A 22,507-nucleotide genomic window follows, 5' to 3' on the forward strand; every position below is an offset into this window, starting at 1 on the left:
CTAGCTTTGAGGAGGAGAGATTTGAATAGTTGAGAAGGAAAAATAGTAATTGGAGGAGGAACTTTTATTTGGGATTCCTCATCCTCTGATAAGCCCTGAAAAGGGTCTTCATCCTCCTCTATATCCTCATATTCATCCTGGGAGGATTCTGAATCATCCTGAGTAGGAGCTCTGACCGCTGGGGAAGAACCCAAGGGGCGGGAGGAACGAGAAGGAGGAAGAGGTACAGGAAGCTCATTGATGGAGGAGAGTTTGGCATCAATGGCTTTGGACAACACAGCAAAAATAGATTGGAACTCAGGAGGTAAACTGGAAATATCAGTAGAAATGGCAGAAGAATCCCTAAAGGCCTGGGAGGATCCTGGCTGGGGGGAATCTTCAATAATATCTGGTTCCTCTGGACCTATGCCCCATAGGTTAGGTTGGGGTCTGTCTAGGTTTGGCTCATCCAGAGATAACACAGGGACCCCAGAAGGAGGCAGACTAGAGGCCTCTGGTGGGTCTTGGCTACTGATTACTTGGGCCTGCACTTTTAAACGTTTTGCTGATTTGTCATGGATTTTTTGTAGGGCTAGGTCCCTTCTCTTCTCGGCCCTGGTGACCTTGGTCGAGGGGCGGGCCCCTGGAGAAGAGGAGGAAGAGGCCTGGGGGATACTAGTAATCTCATCGCCTGTAGGCCTGGCCTCTCTGGGACCTTTAGTTGTGCCTCTCTTGGGAAAGGTAGCCATAGTCTGACAATTAACAGAAGACAAGGCTGAGCCAATGACTGAATTAAAAGGAGAAGATTTCAAGGACTTCCCAAGAGGAATGGATCCTGCTTCGAGGCCTCGAAGCTGCTGAAACGTGAGGACAATCTGGGCAAACCCAGAGTTCGTGCCCCCAAATCCAGCGGGGCCAGCCTCCCTAAACTTAGTAATTAAGTAAACCAAGGCACTCTGGTTGGAGGCTTAGCCGGTGGAGAATTTAGCCTGGGACCCCCAAGGCCCGCTCCCGGATCCACGCGGTGGACTGAGGCCTACGCGGCTGGCAGAAGGCCAACACGAGAGGCCTAGATTTTAAAAAAAGGGCGCGAAGGCCTTCGCGCCAAAAAGATCGCTGCTGAGAATTTCTAAAGGGAAAGCGATCGACTAAGTCCAGGAGACTAGAAGGCGTCTCACTCCGCAGGAGGTATATTATAAGCCCTTAAATATTTATATACAGTAAATAATCAAAATTTCAATGGTATAAATACTTGCACTAGGACCTCCAGGCCTAAGGATTAGAAGAATCCACAAGCGGCCGCAGGAATCGTAACCGGCAAAACCGCCGGGGGAAAACGAAACCGCAACTTCTCCCAAGGAAAGAAAGCCAAGCCGCGTTTTTTTCTTTTTTTCTTTTAAACGGCTGGCGCAATTAGTGCAAGTAATAAAATAAAGACAATAAATCTTACTACTTTTTGAAGGAAAGAACGAAGGGAAGGTGTTAGAATGTCGAACGAGCTATCACAATACAACCGCAGGATATGCGAACTGAGCGAATTCTGGGGAAGGGGCGGATCCGGCAAGCTTTTTTAATACTAGGCTCAGTTCCACCGGATTGGACATGAGCAACCTATGTGACTGCTGGACCCGCTCCTTCAGTACGGAGAAGTGTTTTTAATAGGAAAGTGAACACAAGAACAAGGGGTCACATTCTGAGGTTAGTTGGGGGAAAGATCAGAAGCAACGTGAGAAAATATTTTACTGAGAGTAGTAGATGCTTGGAACAAACTTCCAGCTGATGTGGTTGGTAAATCCACAGAAACTGAATTTAAACATGCCTGGGATAAACATATCCATCCTAAGATTAAAATACAGTGTTCCCTCAATTTTCGCGGGGGATGTGTTCCGAGACCACCCGCGAAAGTCGAATTTCCCCGAAGTAGAGATGCGGAAGTAAATACCCTATTTTTGGCTATGAACAGTATCACAAGCCTTCCCTTAACACTTTAAACCCACAAATTACAATTTCCCTTTCCCTTAGCAACCATTTAGATTATTTATTTATTTATTAAAGTTTATTAAAAAAATATTTATTAAAGGCGGATGAAAGTTTGGTGATGACATATGACGTCATCGGGTGGGAAAAACCGTGGTATAGGGAAAAAAACCGCAAAGTATTTTTTAATTAATATTTTTGAAAAACCGTGGTATAGACTTTTCACGAAGTTCGAACCCGCAAAAATCGAGGGAACACTGTACAGGAAATAGTATAAGGGCAGACTAGATGGACCATGAGGTCTTTTTCTGCCATAAATCTTCTATCTTTCTATGTTTCTACTTTACATTATCAGTTGATACTGTCATGGATTGTGTTGCTATATCAATTTAGTGCCTGCACACCTCACAACTAGCATGGACTTCATAACAGAGCAGATAAATGTTCAACTAATTTGTTTATTTTCATTTGTTCCAATTCCAAACAAAAGCTAAATACAAATTTTAAACAGATAAGCACTAGATTTACCCAAAGGGAGTTGGCTTATACAGATTTACTTCAGTAAAATTATTCAACCCATAAGCAAAGCGTTCTTTGCCAAAACTATACAGTAGTCTTTCTTATGTTCATTGCACAATCTTAAACAAAATATGTTCTGTCAAAACCAACTTTGACACTCCAAACAATATTTTACAATTAAATCCACAAATGCTTTTGATCTTATTCCTCCCCCATCCCACCCCAAAGAACCTTAGAGGGTTTTCCATGTCAGAAATGTTTTGGAAACCAGTATTTCCTACTCAGTTCACCAGCCATTTTACAAGTCAGCTCTCGGGGGGAAAAACAATCCTCTGCCAACATTGTTTCTGCAGCTGCTATTTTTAACTTAGCTGCTTTAGGCTACTTCAGACCCCAGGTATGTAAAATGTATTCAACTTAACAGAACACTCTACATTTAGTTATACAGCAAACTGGGGAAAGAGATCCAAAAAATGAAAATGCTAGTAAACTCAAACATGGCCAAGCAAAATAGAAGAGGCAATTAATGCCTACAATGAATGAGATGCTTTTCTTCCTTAAAAATTTCTTTCCCATAGTAAGCCATCTACTGTAGCAAGCCAGAGAACTCATCATTAGAATGAATCTGACACAGCTCTGATACAATCATGTTAAAAGCAACGCTTAGAAGGCTTTTACACCCTTACATTCACTTTTCACCCTATGAATACTGAAACAGGGGACATGACCAGCACAAATGGACACACCACCATAAATGATCGCTTTGTGCTCTCAGATAACATTTCTTTCAGTGTGTAACAGTCCCTTCATTTCACATTTTGGTAAGATGCTCATGCAATGCAGAAATATGCAGAGCATTCTCTTTCATAAAGTCCATGCAGAAAACATCTTTAAAAAAAAGTTCTGAGATACAAATGATAACAGAAAATAATCCAGGATGATCAAGGTTCACGATGGATAGTGTTCTGAGCATGTGTCCATTTTCTTCTACTCCGAAAGAATAAAAGGCGAGGAAAGTGGAAACTACACTCCTGCAATCTGTGGTTTTCCCCATTTTGCTGGCCAGAACGCTATTCTGGCATGTATGGGCGGAGGTGATCCTCAACAGTACCAACCGCCCAGTGGGTGAGTTGCTCCTGTGGCAGATACAGGCAGATGCTGCATAACTTGAAAATTGTAGCTTTGTTTTTTGGAGTCTGTAAAAAATAGATAATTTTAGAAACAAGGATAGCAGTTTCTTTATGTACGGTGGGGGGAAAAACCCTTTAAATTTCTCCCAGTTTGTCTTTTCAGAAATAATTTAGGAACTTGAAGTGTGGGGGAACAAAAACTGTCATTTGATATTTTTTTAACACATGCAACTTTATTAGAGTTTTATACTTTACTTTTTCTCCCAGAAAATGCTTTTTCCAAGGCTAGATTAAATTACACTTTAAAAGGAGTTCAGTAGAGACTCAGTAAACAACATAAACTATGGCTGGTATGCATCAAATCTACATTTTTCAATTCTACAATTTAAAAGGATGCTGCCTATTGAATGTTTGTTACATTACCAAAACACAAAAAAATGGCCAATGTGCTTTACCTCACAATATTTTGCTTAATGCCTGTTGTATATACTGTATTATCTATCTAGCCTCAATGTTCTGTCACAACAATTCCTAAATTATAAATGAAGCAACTATTATATACTGGAATAAGTTTACCTGCAAGTGCTGTTTGTCAATGAAAAGAAACACTGACTGGTTAGGGTTGTTGATAACAATTCCAGTCTTGTCCTTTCGGCTCAGTACATGCAGAAACTGCTTTTCATAGTCACCATGATGAAACTCAAACCTGGCCTATTCAAAATATTCAACAAAAAATATTTTAATTAAAAATTTAAAAAGCAGTCTTGTAGATATTTTTAAAATTATTACATGCTCTCTGATGCCCAGTAACTCTGGGTGACCTACAACTGTAAAAAAAAAAAAAACCACTTAAAATCAAACAAACCCAGTGCAATACAAAAGAATTACAAAGAAACTAAACCCAGAGGGTAACAAAAAGAACAGAACATGGGTTGCCTTCTAAGATCCACCAACTGAATTATAGGCAAGTGAAATTATTTTTGAATCAAATAATATTAAGTCCTGGAATAATAATAATAATAATAATAATAATAATAATAATAATAATAATAATAATTTATTAGATTTGTATGCCACCCCTCTCTGAAGACTCGGGGCGGAATGTGAAGAAAAGTATAGTAATACTAAGTCCTGGAGTCTGAAGAAAAGTATTCAATTCTTTTGCCTCTCCTATTCCAATTTACAAGCTATTCTATACAAGTTTAACAAATATAGCAATTGGGAAAACTTATTCCTTTCCATTGTTAAATCATTATATTAGAACTTTTGGGCATGAAATTACAGCTGCCAGTTTTTTTAGCTCGTAGTGGCCTTCAAATGCATGAGGTTTTTCCCAAGTACCAAAGATGTCATAATGTATTAGCATAGCATATGTGCAGTTCCAAGCATATAACCTTCTGTAATCTACAGATTGAAATTTGTGAAATTTTGTCAATATGCATATTTTCTAAATGCTATTCAATATTTCTTTTTTGATATGGCACCCAGTATGCCAATAACTACTGGAACCCTCACAACCAATTTGCGCATTATTTGTTATATAGTGTTAATCAAAGTAAAATAAGGTTATTGAAGTAGATTTGTTCAAAAAATAAAGCAATATTTACAAATAAATGGCAGAATGCCTTAAGAATTAAATCTTCAATATATTACAACTGCCAAGGTCATCCAGATGCATTGGCATACATACTCACAATTACACATGTGTGCTGCAATCAACAGTAAATTAGGTAGACAACTGCTACTTTCTACTTTGCATTACAAACCCCATAATAGCCAATAATTGTCCAGGCTGATTTAAATACATGGAAGTTGTATTCAAAGTAACATTAAGGCACCGGATTGCTAATTGCAGCTTCAAAAATCCAAAGGTCATATCTAATCAGCATTAAAAGGCAGTGGTTTTCATTTGAAATACCATCTGCTTACTTGAGTTTTATCTGCATATGCCATACCTGAACAGGCCTAAAGGGCTCATCATCTGATCCCTTCCATCTAGAAAACAGAAGACAGACTATCTTCTCAATATCATTCCGAGGCCAAAGTATGAAGTCCATCTCCTGTGTACAGCCAATCACATCCTGAAGAGATAAAAATCATTTAATAGTATCCAAAGTCATAGCGTGCAAATGTGCACTAATCAGTAACTTCATTAAAATTATACATATAATTTATACATATACAGTATTAAGATTTTTTATTCTCCTAAATAGTCCATTTCCCCTCAAAATTTAACACCGTGACTTACAACAGTTCATTTAGTGATCATTCAGTTACAACAGCACTGAAAAAAGTGACTTATGACAATTTTTCAGTTATGACCTTTGTAGCAACTCCATGATCATGTGATCAAAATTCAGAAGCTTGGCAAATGACTTATTGCGGTGTCCCAAGGACATGCGATCACCTTTTGCAACCTTTTGACAAGCAAAGTCAATGGGGAAGCCAGATTCACTTAACAACCGGTTTACTAACTTACCAATTGCAGTGATACACTTAACTATGGCAAGAAAAGTTGTAAAAGAAGGTAAAACCCACTTAAATGTCACACTTAATAGAAATTCTGGGCTCAATTGTGGTCGTAAATCGAGGACTACCTGTACTCCCCATCCAATTGTTAAATCTAAGCATGGAAATTTTAAGAGAATTTCTGCACAAAATTACCCAAACTAAAGCATCAAATTTAGTCATCACATATAATTCAGTTTTGAACCATAGTATTCTCTTGTTCAAACAATTTTTAGTACAGTGTTCCCTCGATTTTGGCAGGTTCGAACTTCGCGAATAGCCTATACCACGGTTTTTCAAAAAATATTAATTATAAAATACTTCCCGGTTTTTTTCAATACCACGGTTTTTCCCACCCGATGACATCATACGTCATTGCCAAACTTTCGTCTGCCATTGCTGATTGGCCGAAATCTCGGCCAATCAGCATTTTTATCACAAAAAAATAATTATTGTTAATAAATAATTATGTTTATAAATATCAGGATCACTAAGTGTCTTATTCAATTGTGAGTATCAGTAATAATGGTGAGTAAATGTTTGTTAAGGGAATGGGAAATGGTAATTTAGGGGTTTAAAGTGTTAAGGGAAGGCTTGTGATACTGTTCATAGCCAAAAATGGTGTATTTACTTCCGCATCTCTCCTTCGCGGAAATTCAACTTTCGCGGGTGGTCTCGGAACGCATCCCCCGTAAAAATCGAGGGAACACTGTATTAACATTTGCTGTTTTAATAAAACCCAGTATACATAATTTATGTAATTTAAGTCATGTTTTTTTTCTGCCAGGACTATTCTGTTTGGCTTAGATCTTGAATAAGCAATAACCACCTGCTTTAGAGAACATACTGTGAATACCATTTTTATAGGTATCTCCTGCTAATGAAGATGATTTCTATAGATTCTCCTCCTCTGTAAATTTGTTTAAAGAATTTTTTGCCTGAAAAATTATCCGAATGAGCACAGAAAAGCTGAAGAAAAAGGACACAATATAAGTAGCTCTCGACGTATGACTAATTGTGTAGGGATCATTTGAAGTTCCAAAAGGTCTACTTGGAAGTACCTATGACCTGATTCAAAGTTCTGACAGTCCCTTCACCCTGTGGTCATATAACCACGCTTAGGCACTTGGTAACAGAGTTGCATATGTTTGCAGTATCCTGCAGTCATTTGATGGGTTTTGCTAAACACCAGCATCTACTTCCAGTTTCAGCAAAACTCTGCCCATAGCAAACCACAGATTTTCTTTATGAGTGTGGCATTCTCTTTACAGCCATGATGTTCACTTAACTGCTATAAAAAGTGTCATAAAATCGGACCGGTCACATGATGGGCATGCTCCATAATGGTTATAACTCAAGGACATCCTGTGAGATTAATCTCCCTCACTTCCATTAGGAGAATCCAGGGGTTACAGAAAAAAAGATGCCAAAATGGAAATACATGCACAGTGACATTATTACCCAACTGCCATTCCTGTATTTTTTGGCTTATAAGACGCACTGGAGTAATAAGACACACTTTAGTTTGGGGGGAGGAAAATAGGTAAGAAAATAATCTGCCTATCTGGTTAGGCCAGGGGTCGGCAACATGCGGCTCTAGAGCCGCATGCGGTTCTTTGGGCCCTCTGTTGTGGCTCCGTCTCTGTCACAGCAGTGGCATGGTTGGAGCCTTAGTGCAGGAGTAAAGCACCCTGCACTTGTCTTTGTACAGCAACAGAATTCCCCTAGGTATATTCGCTGTTGTCACTAGCAAAGACTGCTGGGAAAGAATAGCAGGGGCAGATGTGGGGTGGGGACCATCCTCCAAGCCTGGCCTTCCCCCTCCCTTGTCAGCGAGGCCAAGTGAAAGAAGGGGGTGGCGTGTGGAAGCACTCCCCTGCCTTGCCAAGCATAACAACCCAGCAGGAAGGGAGGAGATGGCCCTGCCAAAGTGCCCCCATTAGCATGTTGGACAGCGGAGATGTGGTCCGGCACTCACAGTGGAAAATGCCACTTTCTGTGTCCTGTTTCTGCTTGCTTTCATTTCCCTGGGCAGTGATGGCTGGGATCATGAGGAGGGGGGGGGGGAAGCAGAGGCATCAGGGCTGCTCCTCTCCTCAGCAAGACAGGAAGAACGTGGAGAATTGAAGGTGAGTGCCAGAGGGTCAGAAGATATGCTCCAACATTGCCCCAACGTGTATTTCAAGGACATGCTCCTCCATCCTGAGATAAGATTGAGCAGGGGGAAGGGAAGGAGCCCGGCTGGCTTTCCTTTGGTGTGGGGTGAGGGCAGGGGTGGACTATTGCCTGGACAGGGGGAAACACAGTGGGGTAGTGAAAATGGAGCTCTACCCCAGAGCACCCAATTTGCACTGAAAGATGTTGAAAGAAAATGCAGGGCATCCTGAATAACCCACGCCCACAGTGTGGTAGTAAACATTTTGGTAGCCCTTCATTGGGCGGTGCACCCCTCCATGGCCTGCAGCGAAAGCATGCTTTACAATGGGGGAGACTGGGTCCCCTCTTCCTCCTGAGGCCCACTTCCTGCCCCACTTGCCCCTAACAACACTCACACACTCTCCCCCTCTTTTTCTCTCGTTCTCTCTTGGGGCAGGGAACAAATCCGAGCGGGGTGTGTGTGTGTGTGTCTTATACTCCGAAAATTACAGTACATATTTGTAGCCTGATGCTAACACAAATAGGTAAATCACAATTTTTACATGAACATCATGGCAAACTCAATCTGTTCATAAGTAAGAACTCAGAATATTATACAAGTTAATTCTGGAGAAATTAAAGATAAAGCCGATGATTAAGATATACAGTACTTTTGAATTATTAATATTTAATATTTAATAATAACATATTTTAATAAGATGATTTACCTTATTAAAATTATAGCTGATAAGGAAATATCTAATAAGTAGGTGAGGTAAGATTTGGAAAATTAAAATTGGGGACAAACCATACATACAGTGGTACCTCAAGATACGAACCCCTCGTCTTACGAACAACTCGTGATACGAACCCGGGGTTCAGAAAAATTTTGCCTCTTCTTACGAACTTTTTTCGACTTACGAACCGGCGTTTGGAGACTGCTGGGAAGCCGCGCGGCTGTTTTAAAAGGTGACAGCCGGGCGGCGGGGCTTCTCAGAAGCCTCCCGAACGCCGGTTCGTAACTCGAACAAAGTTCGTAAGAAGAGGCAAAATTTTGCTGAACCCCGGGTTTGGTTTGGGAGGTTGCTGGGAAGCCCCCCAGGCCGGCTGCAACCTTTTAAAACACCCGCGCCGCTTCGCAGCTGTCTCCTGAAGCCGAACGCTAAAGCCGAACTTCCGCGTTCGGCTTCAGGAGACAGCTGCGAAGCAGCGCGGGTGTTTTAAGAGGTCGCAGCCGGCCTGGGGGGCTTGCCAGCACCCCCCCCCCCGAACCTGGGTTCGGGGGGTGCTGGCAAGCCCCCCAGGCCGGCTGCGACCTCTTAAAACACCCGCGCCGCTTCGCAGCTGTCTCCTGAAGCCGAACGCTAAAGCCGAACTTCCGCGTTCGGCTTCGGGAGACAGCTGCGAAGCGGCGCGGGTGTTTTAAGAGGTCGCAGCCGGCCTGGGGGGCTTGCCAGCACCCCCCCGAACCCCGAACCCGGGTTGGGGGGGTGCTGGCAAGCCCCCCAGGCCAGCTGTCACCTTTTAAAACAGCCGTGCGGCTTCCCAGCAGTCGCCGAAAGCCGTTTTTTTGCGAGGGTTTTTTTGGTTGCACGGATTAATTGACTTTACATTGTTTCCTATGGGAAACAATGTTTCGTCTTACGAACCTTTCGTCTTACGAACCTCCTCCTTGCACCAATTAAGTTCGTATCATATTCTACTATAAAATGTTCTTCATGAGCATCATCTCAAAAAACTACATCTTTTTATATACCCAAAGTTTTTAAAAGAAATACAGTAAGTTCTGCTAGGTAACATAATAAATTTCATATCAGTCAAGACATACTGAATATTAATATTAAAGGTATATTAGGAAAGAAGGAAACTCCAAGTAGAACTACTTTCTCTTAGTAAAACCAGTATCTTCTGTTTTTAAAATTGTACTTGGCCATGAATCTTTGATCCAAAAGCACAACTGGAGCAAGGACTGCAAGAAAAACATTTGATTGTCACATATATAAGAAAAAAATAATTTTACCCTGCGCATAGACTGATAGCGGGGTGCATGTAACTGTACAATATCCTTTTGAAGAAGCTCAATGGAACTGTCCAAGGAATAACTGGAATCTCGCACACCTTTCAGGATATTTTCTTCATAATTATTGGTCATAACTGGTATCACTTCAGACACTTCAAAGAGTGCTGACTTTTTTCTCTAAAGAAATAAAATTAATAAACATTTTTACTAAGAAATAAATGTTGAAGTTCAAATATAAAATTTAGAAAAGTTAATTATCAGGAAGTTCCAACCTTAGTTTTAAAAGCATGTATGCAAAGCCAAAATTCATCTCTTAATTCAATGAAAAATACTATTATTAAAGCCAGGGTCTTTAAAAAAATGGATTTTGGCTGAAAGGCACAATTTGCTGTTGAGTGTGTGTCAGTTTTAATTCAATATAACCTATATTCCTCTCATGTAACATACATACAAACACCACACAATATATTTAGTGTTATCCTTCCACACTTGAACATCTGTAATTTCTAACAAATACAATGGAACTTTACAATACTATGGTACTTAGTAGTTATGTGCATTAAGATATGTATTCAATAAACAAATGTAGTCTATTTTTTAAGCCACGAAAAGTTTATGCCCTTAATATATATTCTTCACGTTTTGATTCTAAAAGACTTTCAAGATCATTAAATATGCATCTTATATACTGAAATAAAAAACAGAAATAAGGTTACCTTGTCTTTGAATACAAAGGCAATATACATCTTGAAATCAAACTGGTCAGCTAGAGATTCTTTTTTCTTTTTTAGCTGAGCACGAAGTCTGTTCAGAGCTTGTTTCTTCCGGGAGTTTGGGTCCCCCATTTTATAATACAGATGGTACAAAAGCCTTTGGAAACTGTCACTAAACTGTGGGCCCTTTTTTCATAAGACTCAAGTGCAACAGAAACAAGTCATTTTATTCCTGCTTATACCACTGAATCAATAAAAACAGAGGCAAACCCCAAAAGTGCACCTCAGGCAATTGTTTTACAAGACTGTCTTACTAGAGGGGTCATAAAACAAAGTAAGTAATTGTCCAACCATTACTGGACAAAGGGTTTGCACATATTACCAAAAAAAATTGTGTGTGTGTGTGTGAAGGAAATACACTGATATACAGTTTAAACCACAGGAATAAAGGGGCAAGAACAGGAGAAAAAAATCTTATCACAATTTATATGCATTTAAAAAAGGAATAAAAAGGGGATGGACCCAATCCATTTGGGTTGTTGTTTCTTTGCCCCAAGCCCCCTCAAAAAATATAACCCAAACCAAAAAAACCCTGAAATTAAAGACAGTACTCTATCGCACCCAGGTTCATGACTCTGCCGATTATTATTCTTATTATTATTACCAAGATTGCCGCTATTGCTATACTGCCTTGCTTTTAATTTTCAATGATGATTAGACTTGGGAGAAAGCAAAGGAAGGAGTGCAGAAGAGGAGAGGATGCCCTGGGAGGCGAGACGTTTCCCTACTAACAAAATCATCAATCGCAGACAACACCACAGTGCCGGTTTGCCGACGAGCAAGAAGTTTGGAAAACAGCAGAGTCATTTCTAACTTCGTCGCGCTCCCCGTCGGGCACGCGGTGGCCCCGAGGCCGCGTCTGTCAGAGAAAACGGGGATCATGATGACCATCAATCAAAAGCTTAGAGGAGGGAAGCCCAAAGGGAGTTAAGCCTCAAGGCTATCTAAGCAACCCCCCCACCCCTAAGCAGGGCAAGATACCTCCATGACCTCAACTGCTGTCTTATCTCCCCATCAACTATCCTCCTTCCTCCGCCGCAACGGCTAATAGTTTTTAGTTGGGGCTGAGCATGGCTTGAAGGTGCGAGGTCGCCTCCTCGGCGTTGCTTCCTTGAACCGCACCTGAGGAAGAAGAGAAGCGGGGTTCCGGGCTCGGCTCAAGGGGAAGGGAAGGGGACTCAGCCCACCGTCCAGGGAATCTCTCTTGGCATTCAAATGAGCCTCCAAGTAAAGAAGCCAAAAAAAGAGAAAAAAACAGCCGTTGGGGTTTTTTGCGTCGAAGAAAAAAAAATCGAATCAAATCATTTAAAAGGGGGGGGGGGTATGAGGGGAGATTACCCGTCCCTTTCGTAAATTTGTTCGGGACAGGAATTCGCCTTTTTTAAATTAAAAAAATATTTTTAAAAAAACCCCGAACACCCTCCCCTCACCTCTTTCAACTTTCTCTCATTAAAAAAAAGTTAATTTCTCTCCCTCTCTCTTATTTTTCCCTGTTCACCTCAGCGGGAGGCGCAAGGCGGGCGAAGAGAGCGCGGAGCGGAGAGACGGAAGGGGGGCGGCTTTGGCCTGCTATCTATCCGCAGCCGGCGGGCGCGGGCGGAGCAGTGGAGGCTGTGGTGGCGTCGGCGGCGCTGCGAGCAGCACGGGTAGGAGCCATGTCAAGAGAAAGCCACCAAGAAGCCGCCGAGCTCCCCCATCCCCTCTGCGCCGTTCACCGCCACCGGGCCGTCCGCACTGCCGCTGCTCAGCCCCAGCAGCCTGGTCCCCATAGCCTAAAAAGCTCGGCGCCCCGGAGCCGCCGGGGGAGGGCAAATGGTGGCGGCGGCGAAGGAAGGAGGAGGAGGAAGAGGAGAGGGAGGAGGAGGAAGAAGCAGCGAAAGCAGAGGCTGGGCCGGGCGGACCCTGAGCTAACGAAGCTCCGGTTAAAGCGGGAAGGGCAGGAGGCGAGAGAGAGAGCGAAGCCCCCCCTCCTGTCCCCTCTCAGGCGAAGGAACGGCGCGCGCAGGAGCAGCTACTCGGTCCGGAATGAAGCGCGAGGCGACGAGGAAGCGTCAGTTCGGAGCGAAGGGGAGGGAGGGAAGAAAAAAAACAACCCCCTCAAAATGGCAGCCGCCGCCTTTTCCTTCTTCGCCTGAGTCACACGGATAGGCTCCGCCTTTTCTTCGGCCGCGGCGCAGGCGCTCTTGCGGCGGACCGTTCCACTTTGGCAAAGCCCGCGGGGAGAGGAGGGAAAGAAAGAAAGGAAGGGAGAGAGTTTGGAAAGGTCGACGGGAATCGGGATTTGCAGGGGGTTTATACAAACCGGAGGACTGTAGGCAGAATACAGAGGGTTGCGTTACTCTATACGCAATTGCTGCCGCCTTAAACCCGACGATAAATACGCCCCAATGAACACCAGCGAGGTTTCTGGCGCTGTAAAATTTCGATTTGCTCACAGGCGGTGCTTATTTGGCATTACCCAGAGACCGAATTCGCACCAGTAGCTAATTGTGGTCGGAGCGTACAAACCCGTCAAGGGAGTTAGTTAATAGTTCAGCCTTCGTTAAAATCCACAGAGATCTGGATTTAAATAAACGATGGTTGAAATTTACATTGAGTACGATCCCCAGGTTGTAAGAATGTTTGAGCCGCACTCTGTCAAAGACCTTGGAATAATCATATCCAACGACCTACGTATTAGAGCCCACTGTAACAACATTGCCAAAAAGGCACTAAGAGTTGTTAATCTAATCTTACATAGCTTCTTCTCTGGCAATATTAGACAGCTAACCAGAGCTTACAGTGTAACACTCTTCCAATTTCTGACAGCATATGGAAGGGATTTTCTATTTTCTCCCATTGTTTTTTTTCCCAACTTCACAGTCCTGGAGTCTCCTGATAATCTCCAATCAATGTAATATTCAGATGTGGTCATGGTTAACTCCCCAGGTTATGTCCAAAGATGGCTGTCCAAATTATTTCATCTGTTCTTCTGTGTGTAAAAAAAAAAAGGAACTGGCAGATGAGAGAAATTATATTAGTTCCTTAACCTTGTGGCCTAATGCAAAAGTTTATTTCAGAAACAGCTAACCTTAGCTACTGTAGCCGTAATTTTAGTTTATTGAGTGCTGAACAGTTTATATTCTGGCACAAAGGCCGCTTTGAGTCCTCGGAGAGGGGCGGCATACAAATCTAATAATAATAATAATAATAATAATATTATTATTATTATTATTATTATTATTATTATTATTATTATAATAAACACACTGTAAACACAAAGCTTAACTGGCTATGCCAAAACAGCCACCCAGTGGAGGTTTGAATTAATGACTGTGAGGGGGGAAATGTTGCACAACTGAGAAAAATCAGCTGAGAAGTCTTTACTTAAAAAGTCAGTTTTCCTGTCTATGGAGATTCTCAATCAGTCCCAAAGGTGCTTTTTCCAAAAGACCAGTGGAGCCAGAGTTTCAGAAGGTCATGGGAAGGGAAGGCATCATTGATCCTGGGCCAAAGGAAAAAATAATTGGATTTGCCACTGTATTTTATATGTTGTGAGCTGCCCCGAGTCTTCGGAGAGGGGCAGCGTAGAAATCCAATTATTAAACAAACAAACAAACAAACAAACAAATAGCGCTTCAGAGAGTTCACGCCCCCTTTCATCCATTTATAATTGATAGGGACTCTTAATGGGAATTTTTTGTTCATTTAGGCTGGAAAAAGTGAACTAGATCCATAGGTTCTTGGCCATATAGAGCTTGAGAGGCAATGATCAGCACCTTGAAGACTCATTGATACACATTGAAGCTCCTTGGGATATTTCTAAGTTTTTTATTGCATGATTACATGGTACTATCAAGATTGTCCCATTTATGCACATCTGGACAAATTCAGTCTTCATTCTTCATTCAAATTCAGTCTTCATTCAAATTCAGTCTTCATTCTTTGCTAGCATCACCTCTTTACCTATTTCATCCCCAAGAGCTTCTCATAAAACGCAAGGGATTGATGGATAGGAACAGCAAAATTAGACTTGGCAGATTCTGTTATTTTAGCCAGTTCAATAAAAACAGTTTTAGCCCCATAGAGTTGATTTGTTGGTCTGGTCTACCTAGATGGGCTGGCATCAAACTTGCGCAGATGACATCTGTGTCTCTTGGCAGCTATCCAGTTATTGTCTGGATTTTTATTCTTTATTTTTTTTGCATAGTAGCAGATTTTCACATGTTGATCGTGTTCATTGGCTATATTTCCTCAACATACTATGCCAGGGGTAGGCAAAGTTGGCTCTTCTATGACTTGTGGACTTCAACTCCCAGAATTCCTGAGCCAATCATGCTGGCTCAGGAATTCTGGGAGTTGAAGTCCAGATGTCATAGAAGAACCAACTTTGCCTACCCCTGTACTATGCTAAAAGAGGGTGGAATAGTTTATGACTGAATATTTTGTGCAAGCCAAGGTTAATAAGATTAATTCAGCCAGCAGTACTTTAGCACTATAAGAACAGAGCTTTAATATTAAGGTTACACTGCCATCTAATGGAAGTTGCCACTGACATCCATTCAAGTTCAGTGATAAAGGAAATAGATTTGATTTGATTTGATTATTTGTTTGATTTGTACGCCGTCCCTCTCCGAGGACTCGGGGATGCAGTTGCATCAATTTTTCTGCTCAGCAGTAGCCAGAGAGAAGGTCAAAATCAGAAGATTCCTCATTTATGGACAATTCTGTCAATCCTCTGAATTTATGTACTATAGGTGTCTAAGAAAGCTTCTTCCTCAAAGAGGCTTTATAAAGGAAAGATGGGCAGCTAAGAGGAAGGAGAAGGGATTGAAGTCTGTGATTAAACCACCTTCCTTCTTAGAAATTTCAGGTTCAGTCCATTAAATGGATACAGTCAAAAGTGCCTTTACTTGGAAACAAGTTTCCACGGAACAGGGAATTACTTCAAAGATAATATTTTCAGAGAGTTATTTTCAGAGAGTCAAGCATGCAATTATTTTGCTTGTACAGTACTGGCTTTGCTTCCCACAGCTCTTGGGTGAGTGGTTGCAATTTTTTCTTTTTCTTTTTCTTGTACTTTAATAAAGATAATTATAGCAATAAAAACTAATGCATGCTGAACAAGATTGAAGAATAAAAGTGCAGAAAGGGGAAAAAAGTTAAAGCAAGTAGGTAAAGAGGTGACTTCCTATCTTCATCACAAGTATTAAAAAATGTAGTAACTTATCACCTCCTTACTCCTAACAATCAAATAATGTCATAGAACCTGATTTCTTTTTATTTTTTCATTGTTCCTTCTCACAACATTCTTCAAGCTATAGCAAGCTTTTTTGTAAATCCAATACAAGGAAATTATCCAGATTATTATCTTAGCTTGCTGTTTGTATAGCTCTTTTAATTATTAAGACATAATTTGGTTTCTTTTGCATGTCCAGCCTAACATTCTTTTCCATGTAATTCTTGTAGCCTGTCAGTTGCCAATCTTCTTTCAACTCAGTCTCAGTCTTGTCAGGTTGAACTTGTTCCTTTTCTATGACATGTTTCTCCATACAGGCAGATTCTCAGTTAACTTCTGAACCAATTGTTCAAAAATATCCTTTGTACCGTATTTTTCAGCGTATAAGATCCACCTTTCCCTGAAGATCCCTGGGTTAGGGGTTAGGGTGCAAGGATCTTCAAACTTGGCAAGTTTAAGACTTGTGGACATCAACTTCCATTCCTGAGCTAGCATGACAGGGGGAGGAATTCTGGGAGTTGAAGTCCACTAGTCTTAAAGCTGTCAAGTTTGAAGTTTGTAAAAAGTGTACATGGTTGTAAAAAGTATACATATTTGTAAACAGTATTCTGCTGTACTGGTATTTTATTAAATAATATATTATTACACCATTTGGTTCAGAATATTTCCCCCCTTGTTTTCCACCTCTAAAATCTAGGTACGCCTTATACTCCGGTGTGTTTTATAATCCGAAAAATACATTATGTTCTTCTTTCTCTCCCTCCTTGCTCCTCTTCCACTCTTCGACCCTTCCTTCCTTCCTTCCTTCCTTCCTTCCTTCCTTCCTTCCTTCCTACCTACCTACCTACCTACCTACCTGAGTAATGGGTCCTAACATTCTGTAAGCTAGCCCACTTGAGTTATCTTGATTCAATAATTGTTTTTATTCCTTCCAGTTTTGCCCAACTGGAGGTTACAAGCAGACATGACAGTTTTGGTGGTATATGGCTACTAGCCTCATTTTGGAGGCCTTGATAAACTGATGTGTTTTTTAATTATGTTGAATCCCCATGATTGATTGCCGTTTGCCTTGAGACAATTCGATATGTACAGGTGATCGGGTCCCCAAAAGAAAGACATAGAGATGCACCAGTCACCCAGAGATATTTTATTATACCTGATAAGTTTATGAAAAAAAAGTAGAAGAGGACATTTTCTATGCCATGTTTCAAATGACACATCCTTACGCACAGCAAACATTATTATTGTTATTTATTTGTTTATTTGTTTGTTTATTTGTTTGTTTATTTGTTTATTTGTTTATTTATTTATTTGTTTGTTTGTTTGTTTGTTTGTTTATTTATTAGATTTGTATGCAAAACAAGCTGCCTGAACCTAGTGACAAACTTCAACATTGTTCAAGCTACTTTTGAAATGCAATCAGTCATAACACCAGATGTACAGATTTCCTCCGAAGAAGACAAACTGAAACCTATTCTGGTATAGAGAGGAAAAAAAATATCAAGATTGGCAAAATGTTTAAATGAACGTAAATGTCACAACATGTTTTTATACACACTAGAGCTTTGCCCTTACTGGGCTTTTAAAAAGGGTGTAACCTGAAGCGTTTTGTTGGTTTTCTGGTATTACAGTAATAATATATAATAGTGCTTACAAATGTCTCTATCTAAATTAGTGAAATAAGCACTGTTTTCAAACCTGAATTAAGAGCTTCTTGGCAAATGCCTCCTGCCTTACATGAGGTTAAGAAATGCCTCTATTATTATGAACACCTATCAGAGCCAAAAACAAATTAAAGGAAAATAAACAGAAACTCAAGTTTATAACTAATGATATTATTATGATTGTTTCAATTATTCTAAAAGCCTGTTTCACAGATTTCTGGAATAGATAATCTTAATTAAATAACAGTTAATTAAGGGTGTGAAATAAATGTAAAATGCACTAGTCGTCAATTCAGTGCATATTAATATAATTATTTGTTGATGGCACTAATTTATAGTGGGAAATTATTTGAATGAACGTTTTAGCTGAAGGAGCAATTTGAACTATTTTCCAGTTTAAGGAAAATGGAGGCTTCATGGTATAAGTTAGATAGCCGAGGAAACATCTGTAGATTTATTTCCCCAGTTGGCATATTAGAACTATGATATACAAAGCACTGCATTTTTATTCTCATTCTCATGAATTTGAAAATAGGCAATGAAGATTCTTTTTGATCACCTTACTTTTTGTATGATGTTCACTTTATTCATGTTGGAATTCATAATGGAGGGGGGGATTTTGACAGAAAATCCCTTGTTACCAGTATATTTCTATCCAGGTAGTGCTCGACTTACAGTTCATTTAGTGACTGTTCAAAGTTACAAAGGCACTGAATAAAGTGACTTATGACCTCCGCAGCATCCCCCATGATCATGTTATCAAAATTCAGATGCTTAGCAATTAGTTCATGTTTATAATAATTGCTGTGCCCTGGGATCATGTGATCACCTTTTGCGATCTTCTGAGAAGCAAAGTCAATGGGGAAGCCAGATTCACTTAACAATCTGGCTTACTGTAACTTAAGAACTGCGGTGATTCATTTAACACTTAATAGGACCAGACTATCTTTGGGACAGTCTCCTGCCGCATACCTCCCAGACACTAATAAGATCTCAGAGTTGGCCTTCTTCAGGTCCTGTCAACTAAACAATGCCGATTGGCGGGGCTGCAGGGGAGGGCCTTCTCTGTAGCTGCCCCGGCTCTATGTCCGTACTGCTCCCACCCTACTGGCCTTTTGAAAGGCTGTGAAGACCTGGCTTTGTCGGCAGGCCTGGTGGCCGTGAACATTATCATCTTTCATGGCCAAATTGTGTTGATTGGATAGGTATGCATGTCACGTGGATTGCATTGATTCACAGGTTTATATAATGGGATTTTATTATTTTATAATTTTAGTGTATTGAATATTAATATTGATTTCTTTTCTATTATATTGTATTGTTTTGTTTTATATTGTTTTATATTGTTGTAAGCCACCCTGAGTCCTAAGAGATTGGGTGGCATAGAAGTCAAATAAGTAAGTAAGTAAGTAAGTAAGTAAGTAAGTAAGTAAGTAAGTAAGTAAGTAAGTAAGTAAGTAAATATTTAAAATAAAATAAAATAAACAGATGTGGCAAGGAATGTTGTAAAATGGGACAAAACTCACTTAACAAATGCCTCACTTAGCAGTAGAAATTTTGTTGTCAAAATTGTGATCATTAAGTCAAGGACTACCTGTACCATCTTTCATTCAAGAACGCAAGGTGACAAACCTAGTGTTCCCTCCACCCATTTCTCCCTACAGAAATCCTGTGAGATAGGTTGGGCTAAGAGAGAGAGTGACTAGCCCATGTCATTCAGTGAATATCTATAGCTAAGCATGGAGCTGAAGATGGATCCCCTATTTTTATATAAAAAGTCCTAAGCCCAATAGGTAAACCAGGAAAGCCTGGAAAAGATTCTAAATTGGCACTTTGAAGAAGGACGTCCAATCTGAATAGACAGGCCTCTGATTGAAAGCTACTTTCTGTTGTGGTTGGCTCTGGCCCAGCTCCTGCCTCAGGGAATGTGGAAGTGGAGGCAGGGGAAACGTCAACATGTCTTAGGCCTGTTTTGTTGTCGGCAGAGTCAGGGAGTGCAGTTTCCTTGGACGAAGAAGGTGGGGGGTGATTTGGAAGAGGGGGGCTTGGCATACAGCCCAGGAAGCCAATCACCATTATCTTCGGTCGATTCAGATGATGAAGTGTTAGACCCACGCAGGCGCAGACTTATGCATCGAAGAGACCAATTAAGGACATATTACAGGAGATAAGAGAGGCCACCTGTGTTTGGGTGGGGCTCCAGTAAATAGCAGCGTCCTAGTTTGGCTGTTGTGGAAGATTATCTGATCGCAGTTCTTCAGGATCGTGCCTCGCTGTTTCTGAACTTTGTTTGTGGATTTTTCACGCCTTTGACACCAAAGCAGAGTAAAGTGTGTGTGTGTTTCACTTCGTGGGAAAAAGGAGGGCTGTGATGTTTCTTCACAGCTACTAGCTAAGTACTTAAGGACTGATTAAGGGACTTGTACATCCTACAAGGTTGTTTTGGGGAAGAGTGCTCTTTGCAATACAAAAAGGATGCTTTGTTTCTTTTGAATTTTGTGATAAAGGACATTGTTTTGAATTTTCAAACGTGTGTGTGTGTGTCTGAAATTGGTACTCGTGAATTTTCGGGAGGCTTCTACCAGAGATCCCGGCAGAACACGTTCCTGCCAAAAAATATAAATGCGCTCACTGCCCTCTCCCAAACTTGCCAACCTCAAATGCAGAAAATATTGAGCAAAATAACAGTGGTTTAAGCTTGCATTCATGTTGAATATGGAAGTTGATTTAGAAGGATTTATAAATAAAACCTGGATAGAAGGAGTGCAGGTGGTCCTCAGCTTACAAGCATTGAACATAAAATTTCTGATGCTTAGTGAAACAATGGTTAAGTGAGTTCTGCTCCATTTTACGTACTTTCTTGCCACTGTTCTCAAGCGAATCATTGCAATTGTCAATTGATTGACAACTTCCCCACTGACTTTGCTTGTCAGGTCACAAAAAGTGAATCACATGACTCCGGGACAATGCAACCGTCATAAACATGAGCCGGTTGACCAGCAGCTGAATTTTGATCACATAACCATGGGGATGCTGCCAATGGTCGTAAATGTGAAAAGCGATCATAAGAGCTGCATTATGTAGTGGTTAGAATGCTACTACTGCTGACTGCCAGGTTGCTTGCAAATTGGCAGTTCAATTTTCACTGGATCAAGGTTGGCTGATAAAATGAGGACCTAGATCAGTGATGGCTAACCTTTTCGGCACTGAGTGCCAAAAGAGTACAAGAACATGTGCGAAAACACGCATGCATGAACACCCATGATGTATGTGTGACCCGCCTGCAGATCTGCAATGCACACGACCATGTTCACCCCACTCCATGCATGCCCACATGACTCTCACACATATGCACATGACACACACCCCTGCATGTCCCCCCCACGCATGCGCAGACCTGAAAACCAACTTGCCAGCAGGAGGCGCACATGCATGCACGGCAGAGCTGGGGCGATGGCTCCCATGCCCACTGAGGACTCTGTATGCCATCTGTGACACACGTACCATAGTTTCACCATCATAGACCTAGAATGTTGTAGGCAATATGCTGACTGTGAATTTCTTAGGGCTAAAAAGCATTGTGAAGCGTTATACAAATCTAAGTGATGATGTTTGTCCATCGTGTTCGAAGAGGACCTTGAAATCTAATGGGTATGCGATGTGTCCGCAAGTGGCTGGGGTAAGGCCTATATGGGAAAGAAATGTTCTGCCGCATGTTGAGCTGGCGAGTCTGCGGAGAGGGGCGGCATACAAATCTAATAAATAAATAAAATAAATAAATTATTACAGCATTTGCAGTTCTGGCTTTGCAGAGCGCTCGCGTCTCTTCTGCTATGAATGTTCTTTTCGTCTTAGATGTCTGGCAGCCTTGGTGGATCAACATGTGCCATTTTGGTTGATCTTGTGCCAGGGTTTCCCAGGAGGTGGTGTTGATATCAAGGGACTTCAAGGAGGCTAAAGGAAAGCCATCGCATAAGTCTAAGTGCTATTGCTAGAAGTCATTTTTTTCAGTGTGGTTTTAATTTTGAATGGTCACTAAATTGACTTGTAAAGTGGCGTGCTATCTGTATTCATTCATTCATTCAATTTTTTAATGCTGACTCAGGGCGGCTTACAACATATTATTTCTGATCTTATTAGGTCTCTTACCAATGTTTGATGCCATCGACCTTGGTGAGATTGACCTACCTTTGGCGACAGGAATACTAATTCTTGCCTTGATGATTATGTTGCCCCCCCCCCCTTTATTATTTGCGGGCATGTTATGTTTTGCAACCGCAGAAGTTTTAATTATACAGTACTTGTGTTTTAGCAGACTCTTATGAAGTGGATGGCCTACAAATAAAGGGAAATCAATCCATTGATTGTTATTAAGGGGTCTTTTTCAGCCAGGGCACATCTTCCCATGGATCTAAGATATTAACGCCTTTCTACTCGCTTATTTGAAAGCACATCTCAAATCTTCAGACGTTATCACTGAACTCGGGAATGTTTACCTTTGATTGACGCATGCGCAGGATTGCGCCACACCCGGAAACCTTTCTTCCAGCAACCTCCTCCCCCCTTGACCCCCAACCCTCCCC

The 22,507-nt window shown here is 41.1% G+C and overlaps 1 protein-coding gene across 1 annotated transcript; it reads right to left on the minus strand.

Moving 5' to 3' along the window:
• Positions 1–2,394: 2,394 nt before the first annotated feature.
• C3H6orf62 (chromosome 3 C6orf62 homolog) lies at positions 2,395–13,195 on the minus strand. Its single transcript, XM_070747385.1, has 5 exons — positions 10,986–13,195; positions 10,270–10,446; positions 5,561–5,686; positions 4,182–4,316; positions 2,395–3,671 (listed from the first exon to the last, which is right to left on the minus strand). The coding sequence occupies exons 1-5, from the start codon at positions 11,112–11,114 to the stop codon at positions 3,546–3,548; spliced, it is 693 nt and encodes a 230-aa protein (XP_070603486.1). The 5' UTR covers positions 11,115–13,195; the 3' UTR covers positions 2,395–3,545.
• Positions 13,196–22,507: the final 9,312 nt, after the last annotated feature.

The sequence above is a fragment of the Erythrolamprus reginae genome, chromosome 3 (assembly GCF_031021105.1).
Source record: "Erythrolamprus reginae isolate rEryReg1 chromosome 3, rEryReg1.hap1, whole genome shotgun sequence".
Classification (NCBI taxonomy): domain Eukaryota; kingdom Metazoa; phylum Chordata; class Lepidosauria; order Squamata; family Dipsadidae; genus Erythrolamprus; species Erythrolamprus reginae.